The 24,879-nt window shown below is 42.5% G+C and overlaps 1 protein-coding gene across 3 annotated transcripts in view; it reads left to right on the top strand.

Annotated features, from left to right (window-relative positions):
• The window catches only part of RBKS (ribokinase), a 69,808-nt gene that overhangs the window by 43,504 nt on the left and 1,425 nt on the right, over positions 1-24,879 (top strand). For all 3 annotated transcript variants that reach the window (XM_055726142.1, XM_055726143.1, XM_055726144.1), the window contains one exon: positions 5,177-5,365. In XM_055726142.1, coding sequence (XP_055582117.1) covers positions 5,177-5,365 — 189 coding nt within the window. The remainder of the gene's footprint in view (positions 1-5,176; positions 5,366-24,879) is intronic.

The raw sequence follows: 24,879 nt of genomic DNA, 5'->3' as shown, positions 1-24,879 counted from the left end.
AATAGATACTATCCTATTCTTTCCTTTTAAGTGTTACTGTCTATTGCTAGAGGCTAGGTAATTTTTGGAAGAAATATTAATAATGGAAATTCCTGTTAATATGTCCAAAATCAAGAGATAGTATTGACTTCTACAAGATTCAGATAATACCAAGTTTATAAAACTGTATCCGGAGTTTTGGATTAGGACAGTTAAGGCAGTGCTTATTAATATCGAGAGATTAATACTAGCGGTAGTCTTTCTTAAGAAAAAATAGTTGATATCTCTAGTAGTCAAATATTTCAGAACATCTCTTGAATTTGCCTTTTCTGTTTTAGAGTAATGGAAAGCTACAATGGCACCATTATGTAGAAGTTGCCAGCAACTGACAATATATTTCAATTCCAACTTTGTTCTGAACCCCATTTTATCAGTTGCTGGAAACTGTGAAATTTCCCATATTTAGTCTAAAATGAAAGATGTTAACTTTTGGAAGGGGAGTGAATAGCTTCAAGCCAATTCATTTCAATCAGTTTTTAATTATTCTAGCACGGTAAGTATTTATGCCTGTATGTATGTAAAAATGTTATAATTTGAAACAACTGGAACTAACTTGGCTTGTGGCCTGTTCTTGCAATTGCTTATACACCATATCTGTCTCACTACTTCTTTAGGACTGTTCACATGTGTTAGAATTAATGAGGATGAGATCTTGTTCTGTCATTCTCAAAGAAATCTCCTAAGGTACAAGCCAAATTTGTAGTCAACTGGCTTACTCTGTTTAAATATTTAAAATGAAAAATATTGTAAATTATCATATGTAGTTTTAGATGGGTTAACCTTAAAAGTAGCACAGTTTCCCTATTATTATTTCTGTTCCTGTAGTACCTGGCAACATCTGCAAAGTTGTTATGGTGCTAGGTGTGCAAAAAGTAGTCCAAATGATGGACTGCTCCCCAAAGAAGTAACTCTTCTTGTTATTTCACCAGTTTATATTTGCTGAAGATCACAGGATCATAGAAGCTGGGAACAGACCTCTGGAGGTCTCTAGTCCAACCTGCTGGTGAAGCATGGCCAGTTTAGGCCAGATTGCTCAGGGCTTTGTCCAGTCAAGTTTTGAATCTCCGAGGATGGACTGACTGTGTGACCTCTGGACACCTGTTCCACTGCTTCATCACCCTCGTGGTGAAAAAGCTTCTCCTAATACCGGAATTTCCAGAATGTTCCAGCTTGTGCCTGTTGTCTCTAGTCCTACACTTTGCACCTTCAAGAAGACCCTGACTCCATCTTCTCTGTGCCCGCTCATAGTATTGCTGTAGACAGCCATTAGATCTGCCCTCGGCCTTGTGCTCTTCAGGCTGAGCAAGCCCGCTTCTGCCAGCCTTTTCTTTATATCCTGGTCCCCGGCCCGCAGACTGTCTCGGTGGCCTTTCACTGTACTATGCTGTAGTGTGTCAGGGTCTTAACTGTGCCAGAGATCCCCATACTAGATACCATGCTGCAGATTTTCTCTTGCAAATTCCACGCAGAGGATCCAGAGTATCTCCCTGAAAGTGGCCGTGTAAGCCATAGGCTGCCCCAGGTACACCACAGCTCGGAACGCTTGGCAAAGGTTCATATCAGACTTGCGCTCTCACTTTTACACAATGTAAATTAGTACTGTTGCTGAAAGAAGTTAATTGTTTTGGGTTGGCTTTTGGGGCTGGTGTAGAACTGGGGGTGGTGTTAATTTTAACACAGATCTGCTTTGCAATTCAGTTTGTTTCCTGGCCACACAAATTGTTGTGCCGGCGCAGGAGAATGGGCCATGTGGACAGGAGCGGAAGGGAAAAAAACAGGACCGATTTTTTTCTGTAGCAGTGGTTGTTTGTGTCAGCTTACTGTGGCTGGACTCCACAGTCTAAAGGGACATGGAGAGTTAACTAAGATTAGTGAGGGTTATGGCCAAAATCACATCAGATAAATTAAAAGCTTCAGCTAAATTTCTCTTCCACTTTTGTAAACAAAATTAAAAGAATTCTGTGTAGGTTAAGTATATAATATCCGCCATAGGTTTATTCTGACAGCAGTTTTGTGGAATGTTCTCCTGCTTTATAGGTCCATTTAACTGAGGTGTTTTATGAGACTAGCTGCAGAAAAATAAAATTCTTAATTTGCTGCCCTTTTGTACAGTACTGTGGCAAATGTCCACATTGGGGTTTTAGTATTGTTATTTAATTTTTTCTTTACATAACCATTAGTTATTTCCTTCAATTGTACTACAGTTTGTTTTTTAAATAAGATTCTACTGAAGCGAGGAACTTAAAAACTCACCACAGTATTTAACATCAGTTGACATTTACTGCAATCTCTAATTATTGGCACAGAATCTGTCTGGCTTCTGCTGCTTTTATGGTTCTTCCAGCTTGTTCCAGTGTTTTTTAGTTTCACCATCCTGCTGTAGATGAGTTAGATGATAGTGGTTTGAAGCAGTTGAAGATCTACTTTTATACAGACTCTGTCTGTTCAGTGTAATTTTGTTTATTGGTATAAGCAGTATAAAGATGAAAAGAGAGATACTGCAAAACCTTTCACATATCAGTCCCAGAACAATTCTTTCACTACCCAAGCAAAAAATCCTGTTGACTTGGGACACAGCAAGCACAGAGAGAGGTACGATGCTAATGCTAAGCATAGAGTATGTGTGTTTCATTAGGAAGAATATTATATCTAAATACTTCATTTACCTTGCTCATGAGTTTGCAGAAGTGTAAATACCAGGTAAATAAAGCCAAATCAGATTTACTGTATCTCTTCCAAAACCAAATCCACTTTTGTTCTGTAGACTTTGCAATAGGTAGAATGTTTGGAATTATTGCCCCTCATAATGTACATTGGAAATTTAGTTAGCCAGTTTCATTCAAGCATTTGTGTAAATCCATTTTATTCCTGTAACAACATGTGCTAGGTCTTCTGAATACAGGAATGCATAATTCCTGCTCCAGATATCTTAACATTTATGAAGAGACACAGACTCTTTAAGCACTTGAATATTAGAACAGAGTATATGTATATTTTAATACTGTTTATTATCTATCCTTGGTTACTCCAAAGCCGTTATTGGTGCACTGAGTTCTTGCAAACCTTGCAATAAAATACATTTATAAGGTTTTGTGAGATACTTTTTGAAACAAATTTTCTTATTTGAAAATACTTTTATAACTTTTCAAAAGCTGAAATAGGTTCAGTTTGCTTAAATAGGTTGCTCTGCAAGAGAAGTTTGAGCAGCATGGTGACATGCCAAAGAGAAAACTGGATAGATTTAGTTGCTTTCTTATAAGTTAAAGCTTACCATATTCTTGTCTGGGGTCAGGTTGTTTAAAAAAATGTAGTTCTAAATTGCATGTATGTGGCAACCAGACCTTGCCCCTGCAGTGCACAAGTTTACCACCCCCCCCCCCCCCCGAGGCCTGCCACACCAGATCTGCCTTGTAGCAACCAAATCTACAAAGCTTGAAATCATTTGTGCATTTTTCTAAGTGGGGACAGCAGGACTTGGTCCTGTAAGTTGGAAAATTGAAACCAGCAAGCACTCTGCTAATGATACTATAAACTCTAGGGAGTGTGTTGGCATCATCTGGCCATCCAGAGCCTAAGGGTGGCTGCTCTCCCCTGGGTCAGGCTGAAACGCAGGAAATGACAGTGGCGAGCAGCGGGCGCTGACTCACAGCTGGGGGCGGTTTACTTTGGGATGGCTGTAGTAGTTCCTGTCCCCAGCTGTCTGCCTTCCCTCTCTTCACTACAGGCATGGCAGTTGTTTAATCACTATAGTTTACAGTCTGTTATATCAAGAAGTATGTGCACTGAATTCAAGTTTCAGTAATGCAGAGGAAGGTAGTTTGAAATATTTCAGCAGCTGTTTCCCAAGAAGCCAAGCTGCCCGTGCAGCAGAGGTCAGGAAATGTAGCTGGCGAATAAGTTCCAGAGTAAGTTTTCCACTGAAAATAAGCCCTGAGAGTGTGGAAGCTATGCCCAGTTGCTAGGCGGTTATCTGAAAACACTTCGGACTGCGTTTTTCAGGATCCAGCAGCAACCCTGTAGTGCAAGATACAAAGTAGGACTTCGCTTTTCTCAGGCAAGCAGGACAAGATTTAGTAAAGACAGCAAAATATAGTACGTCTGTTTACTTACAATTGAAGGCACACTGTGTTATACAGGAGTACTGCTTGCTAGACTTTCAGATAAAACACGCTGTATTTTCTTCTCCCTTTCTTCCTATTTCATTCTTGTTCTCTTCCCTGCCAAAAGAAAAAAAAAAAAAAAAGAGCACATGACATTTGACAGGGCTATGCCATCAAGAAAATGTATGAAGTGGTGAAAAGGATGCTTGATTCTGGAGTTTTCATTGCAGATTTTTGGGAAATTTTGCTCTTAGTTGGGTGGAACTAGAAGAGATTAATTTTAAGAGCCAACTGGGAGAAGTTGACTTAAGGTCACCATCTGTTAGAAGAGGAGTTTATCTGGGTTTTTACAGAGCCAACACAGAAGAGCTTCAGTCTTGACAGAGGCCTATGGACATGGCCATAACAGAAATACATAATAATCTTGTAATGGGCCTTTGCCCAAAGAAGGCTTCAGCTAACTTTTAGGTATTCTTATCTAAAAATATATATTAAAGTAAACAGAGTGGTCAGAGTTGAGCAAATACCTTTTTCCTTCAAGAGCTTTTCCCTTGTGATTTCCCTCCAGCTGAACACTGAGAATTTAAAAAAGAATTTAAAAAGTTTCTCGCTTAGCGATAAATATCCCCCAGCAGTAGTGACCGAGTTACCATGTAGCATTTTTCACATTAGACCACAAACTGTTTTTGCCAGGGCTGTGTCATTGTGTCCATTTCACAGATGAGGAAACTGAGGCATGTGGGAGAAATGTGATTTTAGTAGGGTTGCATGCCAGGTAAGCTGTAGAATCTGGAACAGAACCCATGCCTCCTGTGTCTCTTGCCTAGGCTGCTCTCTGTTAGTCTGCTGTGACTGAAGTACACGCTGCTTTCAAATGAGGAGCAAGACATAGCTGAATATCAGCGTAGGAGGTGGTTTCATGATCGTCCTATAATACACGTTTTAGAAAGATATTAAATGCTGTTTTCAAATGTAACTGCTGTCCAAAAATGAATGCTGTCAGATTATGATTTTCATTTGCGTGGGTTATTTTCCAGGCAGAAATTTTAACGGGCATCCCAGTTGGCAACCTTGAAGATGCTGAAAAGGTGGGACGCATGCTGTTAGAAAGAGGGTGTAAGCTCGTAATTGTTACTCTTGGAGCAGAAGGCTGCATGATGATATCAGTAGAAGAACCCATTCCAAAGCACGTTCCTGCTGGGAAGGTCAGGGCTGTGGACACTACGGTACGTTTTTGTGGTTTAACTGTCTTGCTTTGGAAAAGACTGCTTAAGCACTAAGGGAAAGCAATGAGTAATCAGCCAAATCTTTGGGCACTAGCACAAAGACTAATTTATGATGTGAAATTGATATCTTGCTTCCAGCCTCTCATATATTAAATGTCAGGTCACTTGAGTTTTATAGTCTGTATTGTAGATGAGCTACAATTATTATACATACTGATAGTATCTTTGGGTTCCTCATTTACTGAAGTCAGTACCTGTCTCTCACTGTAATGTGTGATGCCGGTGGCTTAAGCTGCAGTCCGGTTTTTTCACCTTTGCCCATTCATAGAATTCATCTTGTCCAGAACTCAAATGCTGTGGGAGACAGGAGATACTACTGCCCTCACAGCCTGAAGCTGAACATTTGGCTCTTCTGACACAAGCATGAATTGCTTACCAAATCTAGCATAAGGTGATTAAAGACATAATTTTTACAGAATACAGTGGAAATAACCCAAAAGGTTCTTACAGCTTCATGACAACTATTTAATGATGATAGGTAAGAGATACTTGGTCAGAGGCACTTTAAGTCTCTGACACAAGGGTACTTTTTTTACTTCCTGCTCAGAATGAAATGCAGAAAGCATACTTGAACAGTCCACTAAATACAATACCCCCGTCAAAAAATAAAAACAGGACAGGCAATAGTTAAGATAGCATTGCTATGAAAACCTTACCACATTGCACATATGGGGCTATTTTGTGTTCCTAGTATTATCTGACATACATCCAAAATAATTCCAGTGGAGTTACTGAGAGCAGAGCAGGTCACATTGTATGTACTAACTATACATTTAAATGCCTGTTATAATAACGTCATATTACATATGTTCTGTTACAATAGTTCATTAAAATCTTGGAGATTTTACCATCTGGTGCATTCCATATCTGAATTGCATTAATAATAACTAGTTCTTGTAGCATGTTTTTTATCCGTGGACTTCACACTGCTTCATAAAGAAGGAAAGCAACTGCTTCAAGGATGAGGAAACACAGGCATAGAGGACTGAAATTACCTAGCTCAGTAGCATGCAGTGGCAGAGCTAGGAGTAAAGTCACTTCGTGCAACACAGAACATCATTCGTGGATTTGGACTGTGATGTGTTGATACTGTGAAAGGCTCTGTTTCACTGTTAAATTTAATCTTTTTCAGTTTAACTCTGAAACAGAGATACTTTAGCTCTATTTTCCTCTTTTTACCCCTTTGCCGTTTAGAAGTTTGACCTGGAGTTAGTGCTGACTTTGGAATGTCCTATAGTTCTGGTTAAGGGAAACATCACTGTACTGTACTGTGCATAAGGTTCTTGGTAGGGAAATACAGACACCAAACTGCCGCTGCCTGCTTTTAGCCCAGAATTAGATGTGCCAAGGGAGTGAAAGGCAGAGCTCCCAAAGCTGCCCAGAAGCAGGATTCATCGGCTTGGGAGCAACAAACACCTTGTGAACCTGGCTTTATGGTTTCTTGCTCTGAGTTGGTAAATCCACTGTTGCTATCAAAGCTTAGTGTTAGAGTTTTTCTCTACATCACAAAGAAGTGGTGAGGAAGAAGCATGTGTGATTTGCTTCTTCAAAAGAACCAGAAAATTGCTGCCAGATCAGCTATTGTTTGGTATCTAAGATATTTGCTGCTCTTGGAATAAAACAGCAATACTGAAACCACACACTGTGGCTGAAAAGTGTTTTTTATCTTGCCTAGCAGTTCAGAGTTTCATGACTGAACTAATTTAATGCTCCTCTTTTGTTTGTTTATTTATTTATTTATTTATTATAAAAGCCTGGGGTTTGAGTTTACTGAATCCTTGCCCTGCCTCCTTGTGGCCAACAGGTTACTGACTTTCACATAGCAGAGGATTTTCACAGTTAATTTTGTTAATCTACTTAAATACCAGTGGGTTGTTTTCAGTAAAACAGCTGTGCTTGGTTTGTTCTTGCAGACTGAATGAAAAAAGATGTGTTGGCCTTCCACTGTAAAAGTCTTACAGTGCTCAGACTGATTATCACTTTGCCTGAAAGCAAGTGGGTTTAAAGCAACCCTTGCAAACACTCAGCAAAATAGTGTCATCCTCAACTAACCTGGATAGCTATATTGCTCCAATAAATACTAAATGTTCTAGTAGGACATGTTATTCTCTTCAGAGGCCGGTCTGCAGTGGATTCTGCCCCAGAGGAATAAGTTCAAGCTGTAAGGTGACTTAGCAAGTAGCCACCTATCTACAGAGTATTCAAAGCTGTTCATGTGCATGCTCTTAGCATACCATTTGATACTGAACAAAAGTTGCTACCTTAAACTGTCCTAATTGAAGCATCGTGGGGGGCTAGGCCGTAATTTTTTAAGCTGCCATAATCCAGTCACATCTGGTTATGTGCCTGTATCCGTACTGACATGGTTTGAATCTGCAGAGTAAAGTTACTGCCAGACAAAGAGTTAAATGATGTGTATAACCCATCATAGGATTTGCAAAAGGTTACAGAGCCCTTATGAAAACAGTCTGTTATTAAAACAGAGTTTACCATTTAGAAGATAGGCATATAAGATACAAAATGAGCTTCGAAGGCCTCTTTCCCTGTAGAAATTTTCCCATGGCTGTTACCACTGCCCAGAGTCCTCCCTGCAGCAGTGCGGCTTCAGTACTGCCTCCTGGTCATTTCTGTTGTCCACAGCAATTGTGAAAATTTTTGACGAGAAAATGCTTGAGTAGGTACAGCCGCAAAGAGTAGTAAGAATTTGCATTCCCTGTCCCTGGTAGCGTGCTCATTCTCCATGTTCAAGGGTTTATCAGAGAGCTAAGGGTTGATAGACTCTTCCTTCTAGCCCTTGAGATGGTTAAACATAAGAGTTTATTGGCAGAACACTGGGAAAAGTTGGCTTCATCTCCTGCTCTGTGGTGGAACATGAATCTTCAAGATTGAAAATCTGGCATTTTTCACCCACACTAAATCAGTACTATAAAGGAAAAAAAAAAGCTTGTTGATTATTTTTTTTAGCACTAATTATCTTAATGTGGGCTTTACTAATGTATGCAGTGCTTCCCATGACTATTAGCAGAGCTCTCCATACACAGTCCAAAACATGTAGAGCACGAATAGTCGTTCAGAAGGAAGTTTTGCAAGACATGGTATTGTAAAGCTGAAACATCTGTTTCTCCTGTTATAGCTAAACAGTGCCACAAGCTTTTGTTAACAAAATAAACTTTCCCTTCATTTTACTAGTTTCTGCTAGCTATTTTCTATATGCAGATTTTGAATAAAAATAAGTGAATTATTGAAAAATTACCCTCAGATTTTCCATATGAAAGAATGAAATATCTGATTAAGCACACTAGCCATATCAATTTGTAGTTGAAGAAGATGACATACGTAAAAGACATTTGACACATAGAAAAGTACTAATGTATAGCTAATATAGCAAAGGTAGAACCAATTATAACCAATTTTCATTATTTTAAATAGTTGCTTTTGAATGTACTTGACCACGTGAAGTTAAGTATATGCATTTACTTTGGTTTTGGAAGAAACTGTTTCTGCTTTAGGTGAAACTATTATATGAAGTTGCATTAAAACAGCTGTGAAGGATAATTATATAATTCCATTTATATGACACTTCTTCAGTTGGTAGCTGAAGGTTTCGCAAACCAGTCACAAATTTGATAAGCATTTCACAGAAAACAATGATATCACATACACACATTTTGCAGTTGTGTGTGTGTGTGCGAAGCAGTTTGCTTGCCGCTGAAGCAGAAGCGCATCTGAGGTGGAACACGGCAGCTGCTTGCGAGCACAGCTGTGGGACATGACCGAACACCGTCAGGTCAAAATTGCACTTGAGGTGAAGTGGATGATCTGTGTGATGAACCACATGATGATCCTTGATCGTGGCATCTGCTGCTGCAGTAGCCCTGAACACACCGTCCTGGCAGAGACATGTGCAGTCTGATGGCAGAGGAGGCCACGGCACTGTCCGTACTGGGGAACAAAGCTCTGCTCTTTTTGCCCCTTCACCCTCACTCTCCCCCTCTCCTTCTGACAATCATGTAAAGTGTAATTTACAGCACTATTTACATCTGTTTACATTTACTAATTATATTCCATTGAAACTGCCAAGGAAAATTTGTCAGAAGAATGTAATTACTCAAAGCTGGAATTTGGCCAGCAGTGAGATTAGTTCTCTTCCATTTTGCAAAAAAGCACTATGGGATCGTACAGAGCCGAGCGCTTCAAGTGGCAGCTGGGGACCAAGTCGAGCCCCTGAAGTACTGCCGGAGGCCGGCACAGGGCTTGGCATGTGCAGGTGGGCTTTGCGGAGGCAGCCGGCTGCCTGGAGCTCCAGGTTACTTGGGGTCTGGGCTTCAGAGAGTTGTCCATGCCAGGCCTCCTCTGGAGCTGGGCAGTCTGGTGGTCAGTGGCTACGGCAGGCTGGAACGTGTCTGCTGGCTCTGGGGCTGCACCCTGGGGCTTGGGGCTTTGCCTTTTATGTGGCTGCACCTTGCAGTTGAAGGTGGGGTGTCCTGTCAAGGGTCCGTGCTTCGAATGGGAGGGTCGGCACAGGCAGAATCTCTCCTATGCAGGGGCGTTAGTGGAAAACGGGGTGCTGTCTAAGGAAGCCAGAGCAGCCCTGCTACCCGCCCCGCCCTCACCCCAGTTCCAGGTTGCAGCAGGGACGTCACTTTGGGCACGTCTAGGGTTAGCTTTTGTAACCTCTGGTTTGCCGCACGGCCCGGTTTGGATCAGGATGCTGAATGATGTCCATACATGCTTACGTCAGTTAGGGTGACTTTCTAATTTCCATCCAATCTGGTCTTTTAAATCCGTAGTACAATTGCTCTGCCTAAGTAAGACCTCTTCATCAGCTTCTACTTGACCTGTAGGTTTACACGTGCCGGTGTTGTCATGCACAGAAGTCCTGCATTAGCACACTCACAATCAGCTCAGGCATCTGCATATCTGGCTTAGGCACAGATATATTCTCTGTAAAGGCAGATGGAGACGCTTGGGCACACAATATTTAAATGAAAATTTGGAATCGCTTTTCACAATGGTGCCCCTAGTAAACAGCAGTAAGTCCATGGTCTCCCTTCTAAATCTCATGGAGAACCCAGAATGTTTAACTTCACAATATTTCTAAGCACAATCATTAAATTTCCCATACAATTCCTTACATTACCAGCATTCTCCCTGTCTGGCTGTGCTTTTTGGATACAGAGAGTGCACAGCCTGCTGAGGGAAGCTAAGGAGATCACAGGTTGAGGTGCCATTCTTATGAACAGGAAGCTCATTTATGAGACATGATGAAATTCAAAATTTAATCTACTCAGTTATGCCTGAAATTTGATACAAGAGTATGATTTATTCTAAACAGTCCTTCTCTGTACAATATTCTCAGAGACAGATGATGCAGACTATTTGTCATAATCATAAATGTTACCATTATTTTTTCATGTCAGTTCTGCAAATGAAGGCTCGTTGCTACAATATGAATTTGTCATCAGATGTTTTGTGTTCAAATCCTATTAAGTTTCCCTCTGATTTCTTATTACAATATATTAGTTCTGGCTCTTTTACTGTGAGAGAGAATTAAAAAGGCTGTCTTTAAGCAGTAGAGTGCTCACTGGGCAGCTTTGTATTGAACTCTGAATGAAGATGTTACACAATCTTTATTTTAATAAAGCCTCACATAAGTGTATAGCTATATAATTTTAAATATGTCACAGTATTCAGGCCTGTCCAGTAATTGTGGTCTAAAGAAGGCGGTGTGGTTTAGCGATTTGAACAAAGGACTGAGTAAGACTTCCAAGGCTCTGCAAAAGACTTGCTATAAATCCTTGGGAGAGTTACTCTTCTTCTTTGTATCCCAATTTATCTGTCTATAAATTGGAGCTGCTATTAATGTGTTGCATATAAACCATAAGAAGTCTGTTAGAGATCAGAACAGAACCTGGGAGGCCTTTTTCCCAGACTTGTCATATAACCTCAGGCCATTTGTGCTTTGGGGGCTTTGCAAACTCATTGAAGTTCTGCTTGAAGTTGAGAGGTCTTGTCTGTAAAAATATGGTTTACACTAAAATTCTCTGACTTAGCTGTATCTTCTGGTTTGGAGGAAGCCTGAGCCAGAGGAGTGAGGTGGACACTGAAATAAAGCCTTAGAATATAAATAAATCCAAAACAGTCCTCCTAATAACAGCAATTCTTTGTCTCCTGACTTTGTGGCCTAACGTCTGAGTCTAAATACAACACTGTGCAATGACTAATTACTCAAAATTCTGTGCATCAGCAGAAGTGGGACTTGTGGTTGACTCTAATATTATCAAATGCCTTTGCTATTTAATAATCTTGTAGCCGTACATTATTTAGCATGCCGTTTGCACAAAGAACAGTGATTTTATTTCAGCTATCTCTCAACAAAGTAAAAATGCAGCTGGTAGTAAATGAAGCATTTGGCAGACAATGTGTCTGATGTACAGTTCTCTAACTTGCTAAGAAGAGAAAAATGTTGTTGAGTGTTTAACATTTTCCTACCCAAGGACATAGCAAGGAGTAAAGTGACATGAAAGGCAAGGTCTTTTCCTTTTTCTTTTCCTTTTCCCTTTTCTTTTTCTTCCTTTTCCTTTTTCCTCATTTTTTTCTTCTGTTTTCTTTTCCTTTTTCTTTTCCTTTACCTTTTCCTTTTTCTCATCTTCCCTTTCTTTTTCAAGGAAAGAGAAAAAGTTACTATCGGGCAAACAGCTTATCTGTCAGTGGGGTTTATTCACACACCAACACAGAGTAATTATGCCCAGAGCTCCCATTAGCATCCCGCAAAATGACAGCATAATAGCTTCCTTTCTTTAACATGCAACCAAAATAGGTTAATAAATAAGTTTAGTTCCAGTCATAGCCCACTTTCTGACTTAGCCTTCTGCATTCCCTCTTTTACAAATATGGAATCCATTGAATTTTGGAACAGAAAAACCATGAGGAATAAGTTAATCTGCCAGACACTCCAATCAGCAATCTGCACTGTAAATCTATTTAAAGCTGCATCTATTATGTCCTAAAGTTCAGCTGAACTGTGAAAGGGCACATGACTGAAATCACTGCATTTGAGTTGACTCACAGTTAAGTGTAGATGGGAATTGCTTGGCTCATCAGAAGTTTCTGCTTCTGATTCAAGCCTTCTAAAGACACTTCAGTTTTTGAAGGCTTGGTCAGTGGCCTCAAGGTATACAGGTATTCAGTGACGAGAGTTGCGTCCCTCTGCACTGGCAGTCAACTGAGAAAAGGTGGAACAAGCTGGATGCACCCTCTTTCCCCTTTGAGAGCTACATTATCCCCATTTTACAGATAGGAAAAAAGGAATGTAATACGTTAGTGATTAGGTGCTCTGAAGCACTGGCTAAAAATGTCCTGCTCTGAGTTACACAGAGAGTTGGGGTGATATAGCCAAAAATGAAGCACAGGCTTATATTGTCCCATGCTCCTCTCTTAACTTCTAGACAACATTGTCATGGAAGGAAACACTATTTATCTGCCTAGTAACTGTCTATTTTAATCTGTAAGAACAATGTAAACAAAATGAGCAAACAGAAGCGGGCTTGTACAGAACAATTTGCAGCCTTGTTTTCCAGTGGAAGATTCCACAGACCACCCAGGCTTTGCTCTAGTCCTTTTCTCAACCACGGAGCATCTAATTAAATCCCTCTCCATTCCTGACTCTTAAGTGGAGGAGAGCTTACAGTCCTGCACAGTTTCTTTCCAGATGGAAATGCATAATTTCACAGAGATACATCTGACAGGGAGAAGTGGGCCCAAGGCAGTATTAGCATTTGCCACAAATTGCATTAAATTACTTAAGGGGGTACCTAATGAAGATGTAGAATGAAAAGAAGACTAAACCCAGTATTTAGTTTTGTAAGCCCCTTCTGAGATTGCAGAGTGCCAGGCAACAAAAACTTCGCAGTAAAACTGAATTTCTGTCTCAGTTACTTTAGTGATACCAAAAAATTGTTGAATTGTTTGGGTTTGCTACACGCCATCGGTATCAGGTCACAGCATTTTGTCCCATTGCGTCCTGCAGCTCTGTTCCATATACGTGTATATGTTACGTGAAGCTGCTAAGCACCTTACTTTGCTCACTACTTCTGTACTCACAACACAAGGTAAAATACTATTCTTACTGCTGTTTTGTGGATGGGGAACAAGAGCACACAGGGACCTGCTTGTCAGTCGCAAGTGAACCTGCTTCCCTTGATAAAACCGTAACTTCTTCTCTATACTTCTCTCAAAGAGAGTTAGGACTGGAGGAAAAATTTTGTCAGGACATCAGCTGTCTCATTTTCAGAAGTGGACATCATTGTAGCTGTCCACGTAAATGAGAAAGCACGTAGCAGTGCAGAGCTGCTTTGCATTGGGTACTCCTTGAAGAGGCTGTAAGAGGTTTGTGGAAATGCGCTTTGAGGGCAGGTGCTTTGGCTCCACTACTGTCATACCGAGAAATATTCCAGTTTGGAAGTTAACCCATTTTATTGGTCTGGACAGAAAAAGTAGGGACACTGGCAGCATTTATGCACCACTGGCAGCAGATGTTTTGTTTGGGTGCCAGAACACATGAAGGATACAGCATCCAATATCTAGGTCTGAGATAACATTCTGATGAGGTCTAGGAAAGCTGAGTTCAGAAATATCTTGAAGCTGTCTTTGTGCCCTCTCACTTCTGGGATGCTTTGGTAAAATGAAATAGTGGTATGATCTCTGCAGGTTGGGAGCAGAGTAAGAAATGACCTTTTATTGCCTCTCTTTGGCTTGCAACACAAGTCAAAATCATTGCGGCAGAACGTGCTGCATCCCTTTTCTTGGTTTGCTCTCCTCCCCTTGTCTTTATGGTGAAGCCAGCACAAGGTCTGCTCCAAGAGGATGTTCAGTTCTGGTATGTAGCTCACCCTGTGTTGGGAACAGATATTGGGCTGCCAATGCGTGCGCAGCAGACAGTGTCAGTTGTAATGGTGCAGAGCACTCCGGGATATCTGAGTTGTACCAAGGGTGGAAAGGAAGGAAGACTAACTGTGCGCAGCCATCCTTTCTAATTAAATTCCTGCAGTTAAAAATAGCTAGTGGAAGCTGGCACTTCTGGCACATCCAGAGTGTCACCTTCCCAAGTATCTTTTTCTGGCCTAAGCCGTAGGAAGTTGCAAATGTGATCTGCTGTGTAATAGTGCAGCATATTCTTGGCCAAACTCCTCATCATTTTTTACCTCTTGCATGTATGGTTAGCTTGCAAATGTCATATGCCTCCTTTTCTGCTTTAAAGCTAGCCTCTGCAGAGCCAGGTATCATCCTGGCTGCTGTGGAACATAACCTATGCTTCTCAGTTTGTGCACATCAGTTCTGGGTATGGTGAGAGAGAAGGCAAGCCTGGCTCCGGAGCCCCTTGCCTACTTAGTTACCCAGAAATGCCAATTGCAGTAATGTTGGTATTGAACTAAGACCTGATTTCCCCTAACAGACTTTTCATTGCCAAGTCATTTGGTCGCTACAGAAACCAGAAAGGTTTGTGTTGGATCACTGATATTGCATAATTAGGTTTTCAAAAGAACAAAAACAGAGAAATGAGAGTAGTGGGGAAATCAGGCTTCTTGCTTTTGCAAATTCTAACCACAGAAGATGCCAGAAGTTTTATTTCTTATCAAGGATAAAGGAGTTAATCTTTAGTAGCCTGTCCCATGGACTGAATATATTTCGCAGCTTTAACTAGACAAACGGAAGGAAGCTAAACCAGTAATTTTTGGTGATTGATGGCAGTTATGTATAGGGATGTCTTTAATAGCCAGTTTCCAGTTGAGTGTAATGATTTTGTCCCTTAGGGTTTTGTTTTGTGTATTTGTGTGTAGAGATAGACTTACAGGTATAAACCCAGCTATTCTAGAACAACTCAGCTGTAGAAAAGCAGATTCCCAAATTCTGGCAGCAGTGTTTGTCAGCTGCCCAAATGACTGTAAGGAGGCCTGGGTTTGTTCATTTCAAAGCACAAATAGGCACAGAAACACAGGGAAAAGGTAAGGAAAGTCTCTGGAAGTTCGTGCCTCATTGCTGGTGCCTGTCATTTTGCTACTGAAGTCATTAAATAGGCAGTATGTTTGTTGGAAAGATCCATTTTACAGAGAATCCCGCAAACGCCTTTCTGTCAGAAGCGGTGCCTTGGTGCTCGCCTGCAGCCGAAGACCATGGGTGAGGTGTGGGAGCCCTGTTTCCTGCCCCACAGGTTAAGGACAACAGAATGGGTGGGTAGCAGAGCATAATACAGCAGAGCAGCAGTTCTGGTTTGTAGGTCACATCTGGCTGAACTTAGAGAGAGGAGATACAACTTGAGTATTCATCGGTTTTGATGTCTAATTTTTTGATTAGACAAACTCAGTAGGAAAAGGAATGCAGGGAGCTGGCAAGAGGACAGTGCTAGAGTGAGCTCAGACAAAAAAAAACCTCGTGAAGTTTGGTGGGGTTTTTTTTCCCTCCAGGATATGTAGTTCGGAGGTAGGCAGGAGCAGTGGCTAGCCAGCAAAGGCTAGATACTGTGGTTTTGAAAGAGGCACTCGAGCATATGGAGCTTTCGTGCAAAAAAAGAATGTTTTTTTGATCAATTCCAGGCGAGATGGCAGTTGTGTCATTCTGAGTGCATCTCGTCAGATTAGATGGGATCACTAAGAGTCGTTTGGCATTTTCAGTCTGAGAGGAAAAGAAAACACATGTGGCTAGTGAAATTGCCCAGCAAGGAGATTTCCCCCTTCTGACTTGGCTGTTAGATTATGGGGTCCTGAAGCCACATCAGCCCCTGACATGATACCAAGTGACAGAGTCAGTGGCTATTTGGCCAGTTCTCTCCTGGTTGGGGAACTCATTGTTTGGAAAGGAAACCCACTGCCAGTATTTGCAGCGTACTGCCAGGATAACACGATGTATTCTGGGCAATTTCTAGTTCCATTTGTTCATTAAATGAAATTTGTGAATTAACACAGAAGCGTGAGCTTTGTTAGGAAGAAATTACAAATTGACATGAGTGTGACATGAATAATGAAGGGAGTGAAGTACTTCTCAAGGAAGTGAGATAAGTGAAGCTTTTGATTAGAGTAGGAGAGTAGCTGCATGTTGTTCAGGCTTGATAAACCAGTCTGAGAAGTACAAATCAACCTTCTGAGGAGCTGCTATATTTAGTGCTGAACTTCAACCACGACTCTGTTTCCATGCAAGTTCAAACTTCGGGAAAGGTAGCTACAGCTCCTGCAGCCTGTTCAAGTGAAAGTCCGTCTTATTTCTGTTAGTGGCAGTGTTTGTGTGCTTCCCTGTTGTTGACACATCTTGGTATATATGCTGTTCTTTGCAAGAGTGCCACTGGAGAGAGTTTTGTATTCAGCTGAAGTGTAATGAGAGTTTTCTAGTATTGTGTGTCGTATGTCTGAAGTTTTTTATATGCACTCCAGCAGAAAAACAAGCGTGGAGGGTTTCCTCTGCTGGTTTTGAGTTTCTCTGTGAGGTATGAATTTTCAGATCAAATGAAAGGAGGTCAGAGATCATAGTTCAAGTGTGAAACCAGGGAAGAAACAAGTACCATGGCAAAAGCTAAATGAAGCTTAAACTGAAAATTTACTCAGAAGCGTGTCCTAAATTGGAATAATGCCTTGCCAAAATACCTCACTCTGGTAGCGTAGGAATCAGAGTAGTGGTGAATTGTTTGGTTGATGGGAATCTCACAGGTTCAGCAACATGGATCTGTTGTTTTCAGAACAGCATGTGGAGTTCCTGGTTCATTGCTCTTACACCATTGTGTAAGAAAGAAATAAATTCATCACCTCTCATTAATGCTATCTGGAGTTGAAAGGAGTTTATATGAGCATCATCACACTGAATTGGTCTGATGATTCAGAGTGCTCTCTGTGGGTGAGTACTTTGTTGGCTTTCTGGGGTTAGTCTGTAACACAGAATAACTTTCTTCCCCGATGCTGCGTGGCATACTGGAATATTATTGCCTGGCAGAGCAAAGCTCTCCGGTGCTCCCTCCCAGATTTCATCCATGTGCACTAAGAGAAAGCCATCACCTCCCATATACATTGCAGTATTTTTCTTGTAAACAGCAACAGAGAAGCTCCTCTGTTCTGATCCCCACTGAGAGTCCAGCAGAGCTGTGGGCAACTCACAGAGGTCCGCTTACTAATTTTGGATACCTCGGTTCTGGGGTTCCACAGCTGTGCCTCATTTTCAAACGACGGGTAGCTCGTGATTCATGTGAAAGTCCATGCAAGATCAGGAGCTCTGGATTCAGCCCACAGATGTCTCGAAGTGGGTGTTCTTAACATCCTTGATCTTAAGTTGGGTTTGTTTCCTGTCATGTGAAATGAGAGCACTATTACCTGCCTTCAAAACAGATGCTGTATAGGGGCTTTGAAATGTAAAGCGGGACTGTGTGATACTGCCAGATCTCTAGATACTTTCAGCTGTGCTTTTTAGATGACATACAAATTAAAAATTGCAGAGTTGTGAATGTTGTATGTTTTGTTTCCAACATTCACCACAAACCAGATAACTTTTCAGAGGAATTCATGCATCTGTAATGCTTGTTGCTGATCTTTTTAGAAACAGGGAATAACTTAATGTAGTAGGATGTTTCAGAAAGGAAATAAAATGCATGCAGGAGGCCTTGTATCAAGATTTATCTCTCAGGAATGCAGGGGGTTAACGGTCAGGCTGATTAATCACTGTTAAGGAGCCATCAGGAAATCTGTCAGGAAGTGGGTAAAAATTCCTGACAGCTGATGTGAAGCATTGTGCGGTGTGCTTTGGGTTTGATGTTTCCCAACTGAAAGTCTAAAGTGGGTGTAGTTTAGTTACCTCTAAGTTCTCAAGACATGTGAAGGACCAGATGACATGATGCCCTTGTTCAGCTTGAGTAAGCGAGCAAGAAATGTTCCCCATGCATGGCTGTGTAAGTACGATGCAACATAAATGCAAGAAAGTCAGGGATTGCTCCTTCCCACGGCTTCCCAGAACAGTCTGGAAAAGATACAGAAAGGAAGCATGATCGTTCCCTCATTCCTCTGGTGGGAGCCCACAGGGTACAGGGGAAAGAGTGGAACGGGCAGCTTTCCCTGTGTCGAAGAGGAGCCAGAGTATTAGGACTTGGATTCGAAACTGAGTTAATGAATTGCCTGGTGTTGACCGAGGGTGAGGTTTCACAGTTGGCTTAAGCTGATCCAAGATCCTGCTGCTGCTGAAAGGAGTGTTTCTAACCTCTTTCTCCTTTGCATTGGACTAGCTGTCATGTGGTAATACAGCAGCTTGCTGATCTGAGTGGAAACTAATGTTTCTTGGTCAGTGTTGGCCGGCTTAGTCTTCAGACAGATCAGAGAACTGATCTGCCTCGCTGCTGGGCCACACGAATGCTAGATCTGATGTAGGGGAGGGCGTGGGAACATGAGACAAGGATGAAGACATGAGTGGGGACTGAGCCTTTCAGCAGTAACATAACCGTGGATTGGCTTAAGCCTATTATGAAACTGCAGTCTGAATCACTGGAATTAAGCGTGCACTGCCAGCCTACAGGGAATGCAAATGAAAATGTGTTAGCTTACACCTCCCGCCGTTGTAGAACAGTGGCTGAACACAGCCCTTCTGCACGTGGCTGGGGAGAAGGAGCGTATGGTGGGTCAGCAGCATGACGGTTCCCCAGCAGTACCCGTGGGTCGGGCTGTGCAGACCATGTCAGGCGGCGTTGGTCTGTCTTTGAGGGAGGCAGAGGGGAAGAGGAAAGGAACAGAGGAGCACCGCTACCATGGATTCTCTCTATCTATTTTCCTTTGGCTTGGGGTAACATGTTCTAGCTTGTCTTTGTGACAAGACTGCAGAAACACGCGTGTACCAGAGCACAGATTAAGCACAGTAACTCAGTTGTGGATCCAGACCCTAAAGTTCTGGGGCACAGTATGCTTCTAGTACTTCTTTATCTTCAACCCGAGTAGCTTTGCAGTACTCTCTAGTCTGCACCAGAAGCCTAACTTAGACCTAAAAAGGTGAGCCCTGCTATTTGTTTCAAGTTCATTTGATTTTTATTGCAAAATTTGGTAGTTCCACGTTAAGGATGTTTTAGCATTTTGTTCTGGCTCAAAATTCCATGCATAAATATAGGCATAACTGTGCTAGTGGAAAATCTCTTGGTAATTTTCAAATATTTCAGGGTTTAGAGGTTTGTGATCAAAGGTCTGCTCCTGTAAGCACAGCTGTGCAGAGCCCCGGCCTGTAAGGGTGCCCTACAAAGGTGGCCATCCTTCTGCAGGGGAGCAGCAACCCCAGACACCATGGGAGCAGTCACCCCTGTTAGACCTGGAGCTGAGGAAATAGTTTGAAGATAGCCAAATTAGTTGCATTTCAGGAGAGTTTCAAGAAAGTGGAGTCAGTTTAATTTAAAAACTGACATAATTAAAACTGCCGAAATATCTCCAGTGAAACATTACGGAAAAATGGGGGAGAAAAAAAATACTGACCCCCCTCCAAAAATAATAAAAGCCCAAAACTATTGGAGAGGCAAATAAATGCAAAAGTCAAAAAAGCAGCCAGTAACATTTCCAGAAATAAACCATTCTCCATCACATAGAGAATAAACGTGGGCTCTTTCAGGGAGAAGGAAATCATAAAAGTAAAGACAAAAAAAAAAAGCTGTATAACTGATTCAGCCAGGGCACAGCTTCACACCTGCACAACCACCTGGAGCCAGAGAGAGGGGTGAGCGTGTGTGAGAGCACCAGCCCTGCAGCCCCCGGGCAGGGGGTGCCCCAGGGAGGCGGTGACCCCTGGGCAGCCCATGGAGCAGCTCCCGGCAGGGCCTGTGCCCCCGCGGGGACCCGGGCTGGGGCCGGCTGGGCCCGAGGGACGGCACTCGTGGGAGGGACCCACGCTGGAGCGGTTTGTGAGGAACTGCAGCCCACGGGAAGGACTCGTGTTGGAGAAGCTCATGGAGAGCTGTCTCCTGTGGCAGGGCCCACGCTGGAGCCAGGGAGGAGTGTGAGGAGGAAGGAGTGGCAGATACATTGTCTGGTGAACTCACCGCAACCCCCGTTCCCCGTCCCCCTGCACCACTTAGGGGGAGGACATAGAGAAATCGGGAATTAAGTTAAGCCTAGGAAGAAGGGAGGGGGTGGAGGGAAGGTATTTTTTTCCTGATTTGAATGGCAATAAATTAAATTAATTTCTCCAAGTTGAGTATTTTGCTCATGACAGAAATCACTGAGTGATCTCCCTGCCCTTATCCCGACCCACGGGCCTTTCCTTGTATTTTCTCTGCCCCGTGCAGCTGAGGGGAGCGACAGAGCGGCTTCGGGGGGCACCCGGCACCCAGCCAGGGTCAGCCCACCACACACAGGTACCAAGGGATATTTTACTCTCTGAGCATTTCAGCTGAAATTATCTCTTAGCTGAGACACAGACCGTCTTGGCACAAGAGTGTCTGAATAGATCCCAAAGGCTGGAAATGTTTTTCCAGTTCCACTAGTAACCTTTCATCAAAGCACAGCCCAGGGATTCTTGTAGGGAGACATAGGCTTTCCCCACTCACGAGGAATGGATAGCGAGCGTCTTCGCTGACAGATATTTTTGTGTTACTTAGAGCTAATTTGCAGTTCGGGTACAGAGTAGGCAGGGGTACAGCAAGGAGTGTTGAGCAGATGTGACACAAAGCAATAACATCCTTAGCATAATCCAGTATCACACGGTTATGGTGCTATAAATACAAGAGGAATTCTCCGAGGCCCTATTCCATCGACAGACTTGGGCATCTCTGCATTGCCGTGCATTTAGACTGCACCAAATCAGCTTGATCCTTGGGTTTTGTTCATTTGTGCACTGCTGTGAATGCTTCTAGGAGACTATAAGCATCATTGCAAGCAGTATTGTTGATTCTACGTTACAATGCAGTTTTTGACAGCTTTTGGACTGATGTTTTGATTTATTCACTGAACAAATAATTTATCATTACAGGCATGCTTACTGTTTCTCTTATAGTGCTATACAACACATCATTCCTTTCAGGACTTAGTAACGTACTCTTACAATGTATTTAATGGAATGAATCCATGTAATACGCAGAGTGCAGATGGACTGTGACTTCTTGAAATATCACCTCTGGAAGGTTTTCTGAGGTCCCATAACATCAGGCTTCAGAAGCCAGGGCCTCCTCCAGTTCTTAGGTGTTTGCCACCGCTCTTGACCCAGAGGACAGGCTGAGGGGGCAAAGGCTGAGCAAGAGGCTGCCCTGGAACAAGGCAGTGTGACTGCTGCAACACTGTGAACTGTAGCTTTTGGCCTTTTGGCCTCCACATCTTTTTGGTGAGCGAGTCATCTTACTGTATAAGTGAAATACATCCTATTATTCTGCGCATGATTGACTGAAAAATGCTTTACTTGCTGGAAAGACTGTTGAACAATATAGTTTCCACTTACAAAGCACTTTCCTTAAAAAGCTTCTCAGGGCATCGTCGTATAAAAATAGTTATACTAAAGTTGTGAACCAGCTTCTGACAAATCAGGACTAACAAAAGCCAAGGTATAAATAGAAGTGTTTTCGTGGGTTTTCTCTTCTCTAGAGGCACAGAATCTCAATCAGTGCTGGATTGTAACAAACAAAAATGCCCTTTTCCAGACACACAGGAAAACAAGGACCTTCCAGACTAGTGGCACAGAATATAAATAGGTTTTCAAAACTGCTTCAAAACCATAAAGTTGAGTCAAAACTGTAACATTGTATTTTAGAACAAGCCACACTGTATCAGACAATTTTTTTGATCTAATTCTTTTTTATTTCATAAAAACTAGCATCTCCTGGTTTAGAGAAAAGTTAAACAAGTTACATTTTTGTAATTGTGGAATCAAGTGTCTCCAGGCCCTCAAGGATATGAGGATTATCTCAAAGTCTGCAATGTATTAGGATTCCTAGAAGACAAATGCTGAAGATGTAAAATAATACAAATTCTGTGTTTAGTCAGTGGGCAGAATAAATGCACCTTACTGGTCATTTTCAAAATTCATTATTTTTGCAAAGTAGGTTTTTGGTTGTTTTTTTTCTTATAGCAGGTTTTGAAACAGGAGCAGCTAAACATGAAGCTAGTATTTGCTAATCCAGGATTTGGATAATCTTAATTTTACTCTGAGGCTGTTCCTTCTTCTGCTCTGTGCTGACCTTTTCTGAATCCACCAAACCCAATGTAGTTTAATCCACAATACCAAAGAGGGAAGGTCTATTTCTGTAAGCTCTTATTGCAGTTAACCTTGCGGCTGACTCAGTTCTGCTATTGCTCTTTAAGGCACGTTTGACCAGTCATGTCTGCGCAGACCAGAAGCAGGGTTGAACAGGGTATCTACATAATCAGCCTGACGCATGCCGCTGTTCTCAGTGTGGTAGCTCCTGTATTGGAAACACCCCACACACAAAGTATTTACTTACCAACAACTGAATTTATGATAACCCTTGGGGTCTGTAGTAGCTGAGCTTTAGAGACACTGACTGCTTAAGTCAATGTACGGGAAGTAGGGATTTCAGCAAAATTTACTGGCTTCAAATCCAGTATATTCTCCAATCATCCCATAATCTTTTCTCTTGAAAAAAAAAAATACAAGGGGGCTGTTTTCCCTTCTGCATAGAAATAAGCTGTTCACCCCCTTTTCCACCTTTGTAGTCATTTAACATTGTTCAGCCTTGCCAAAAGGGAGACCTCCAGCCATCTCACAGCCTTAGAGCATCACCCACAAGAGGAGAGGCACAGTGATGTTGCAGAGAGAACTTACATTCCATCTCGCCATCATCCACACCTGGGTGACGTGCGGTTAGTCTTTTTTTGCTCCAATAGCAAACGGTGCAGCAATTATTTGGGGCAGTATTTAGACACCTCCGTTAATAAAATAGATTATCAAAAAGACAGTATTCTGCTCTGTGCTGCTGCCAAGTAATAGTTTATGCTATTTGACACCAGATATTCTGAGTACTCTTCATTAAAATAGTTGTCCGCTTCCATTACCCAGTGATCACTGTATGAAAAATATTTGATGTAAAAATGACAATTCTTCCTGCTAGAGCTGCAGCATAACAGATCTGCATGCTGAAATTCTGTCTGTAACAGCAGCGCCAAAATAGCTTTAATAATTAATCATGCGCCGATTAGATTATAAACTCTGAGATGGGCCAGATTTTTGTATTATGCATCAGACAAAAGACACTGGCAATACTTAACTAGAAGTCACCTGCTCCTGCTCCACCTGCCATTGTGGGAGCACTCTGGAAACCAGAAGAGAGACAATGGCCCAACAGAAATTGATAAGAACCTTCACCCGCCCCTCGTATGTTCAGGAATACAGAACTGTTGAAACAGGTGCTGCTACAGCTGCATGCCAGGGTACAACGCTGCTTGTAATTAACTTGTAATTTGCCAGGCGACACTCCATCGCACCCCGCTGCAAGGCAGTGGTGACGGTGTCCAAACTTCAGGCAGAGCAAGAGTTAAGCAGGGAGTTCCCTGACTGGGAACACCAATGCAAACAGCTGCTGTGGAAGGGCTGGGCAAGGAGAGAGGAGGCACAGCACAGCGTGGGTGCCGTGGACGCCCATATCCTGTGCTCACCCCCTTTAGGGTCCCCTTGCAATTGTCACACTGCTCTGCCCTGTCAGCTGCTTGTAATGTTAGGAACAGATTTCCGTGGAAGTGGTATTTTTTTGCTGGAATGATACTATATGCCGCTGATTTTAGGGTAAGTAGGAGTTTAACACTGAGAACCACTAGAACTCAAAATTGGAAAATTACTTCCTAGGCTTAACTTCCAGTTAGAAATTTTGCTCAGCTATCTGAACTTTTTCCAGGCCCTTTGCTCTTGTCCCATGACTCTTGGGGCCTATTTCTTACAATTACAGAGGCAAAACCCCTCGGGGGAGATAGTCCGTATGCTGGTTCTTGAACGATGCAAGATCCTACCAGTATGTCCAGTGTAATGCTGGTATAAAAGTATGATTGAAAAAAGGGGACCTTGGAACCAGTTTTATGGTACCAACAAGAATTTCTATCGGTCACACCAGTTTGCGGGGAGGAGGGGGAAGGGGCGCTGTGGACTGAAATGAGCAAACCAAGTTAAAAATTATTTTGCCAGTTGTTGGGGACGCTACAGAGCACTGAACATCACACAACAACAGTTATTGTTCAAAAAAACTCCGGAGGCAAACAGCTGTCATTCCCTGCTGGTCAGAGCAGGACTAGTGGTGGCAGAACTGGGCTAGAGGGTCAGAGCGGCGGGGAACGGCCAGGGCGAAGGTGTGCGCCCCGTGGGCCGAGGGCTGGCGCGGGCAGGCAGAGCATCTGAAGCTCCCCTGGGAGGCACGGCCCGGGGACGGGTGGCTCAGGAGGGCCATGGCTGCCAGATGTCACTGTCCTCTGCTCTCATGGTCAAACTCAGCGCAGGTGGCAAAGCGTGCCGTGGGAATGAGA

This window comes from Falco cherrug, chromosome 13, assembly GCF_023634085.1.
Source record: "Falco cherrug isolate bFalChe1 chromosome 13, bFalChe1.pri, whole genome shotgun sequence".
In the NCBI taxonomy this organism is placed as follows: Eukaryota; Metazoa; Chordata; class Aves; order Falconiformes; family Falconidae; genus Falco; species Falco cherrug.
The sequence above is the reverse complement of the archived record's forward strand: the minus strand, read 5'-3'. Positions and strand labels throughout refer to the sequence as shown.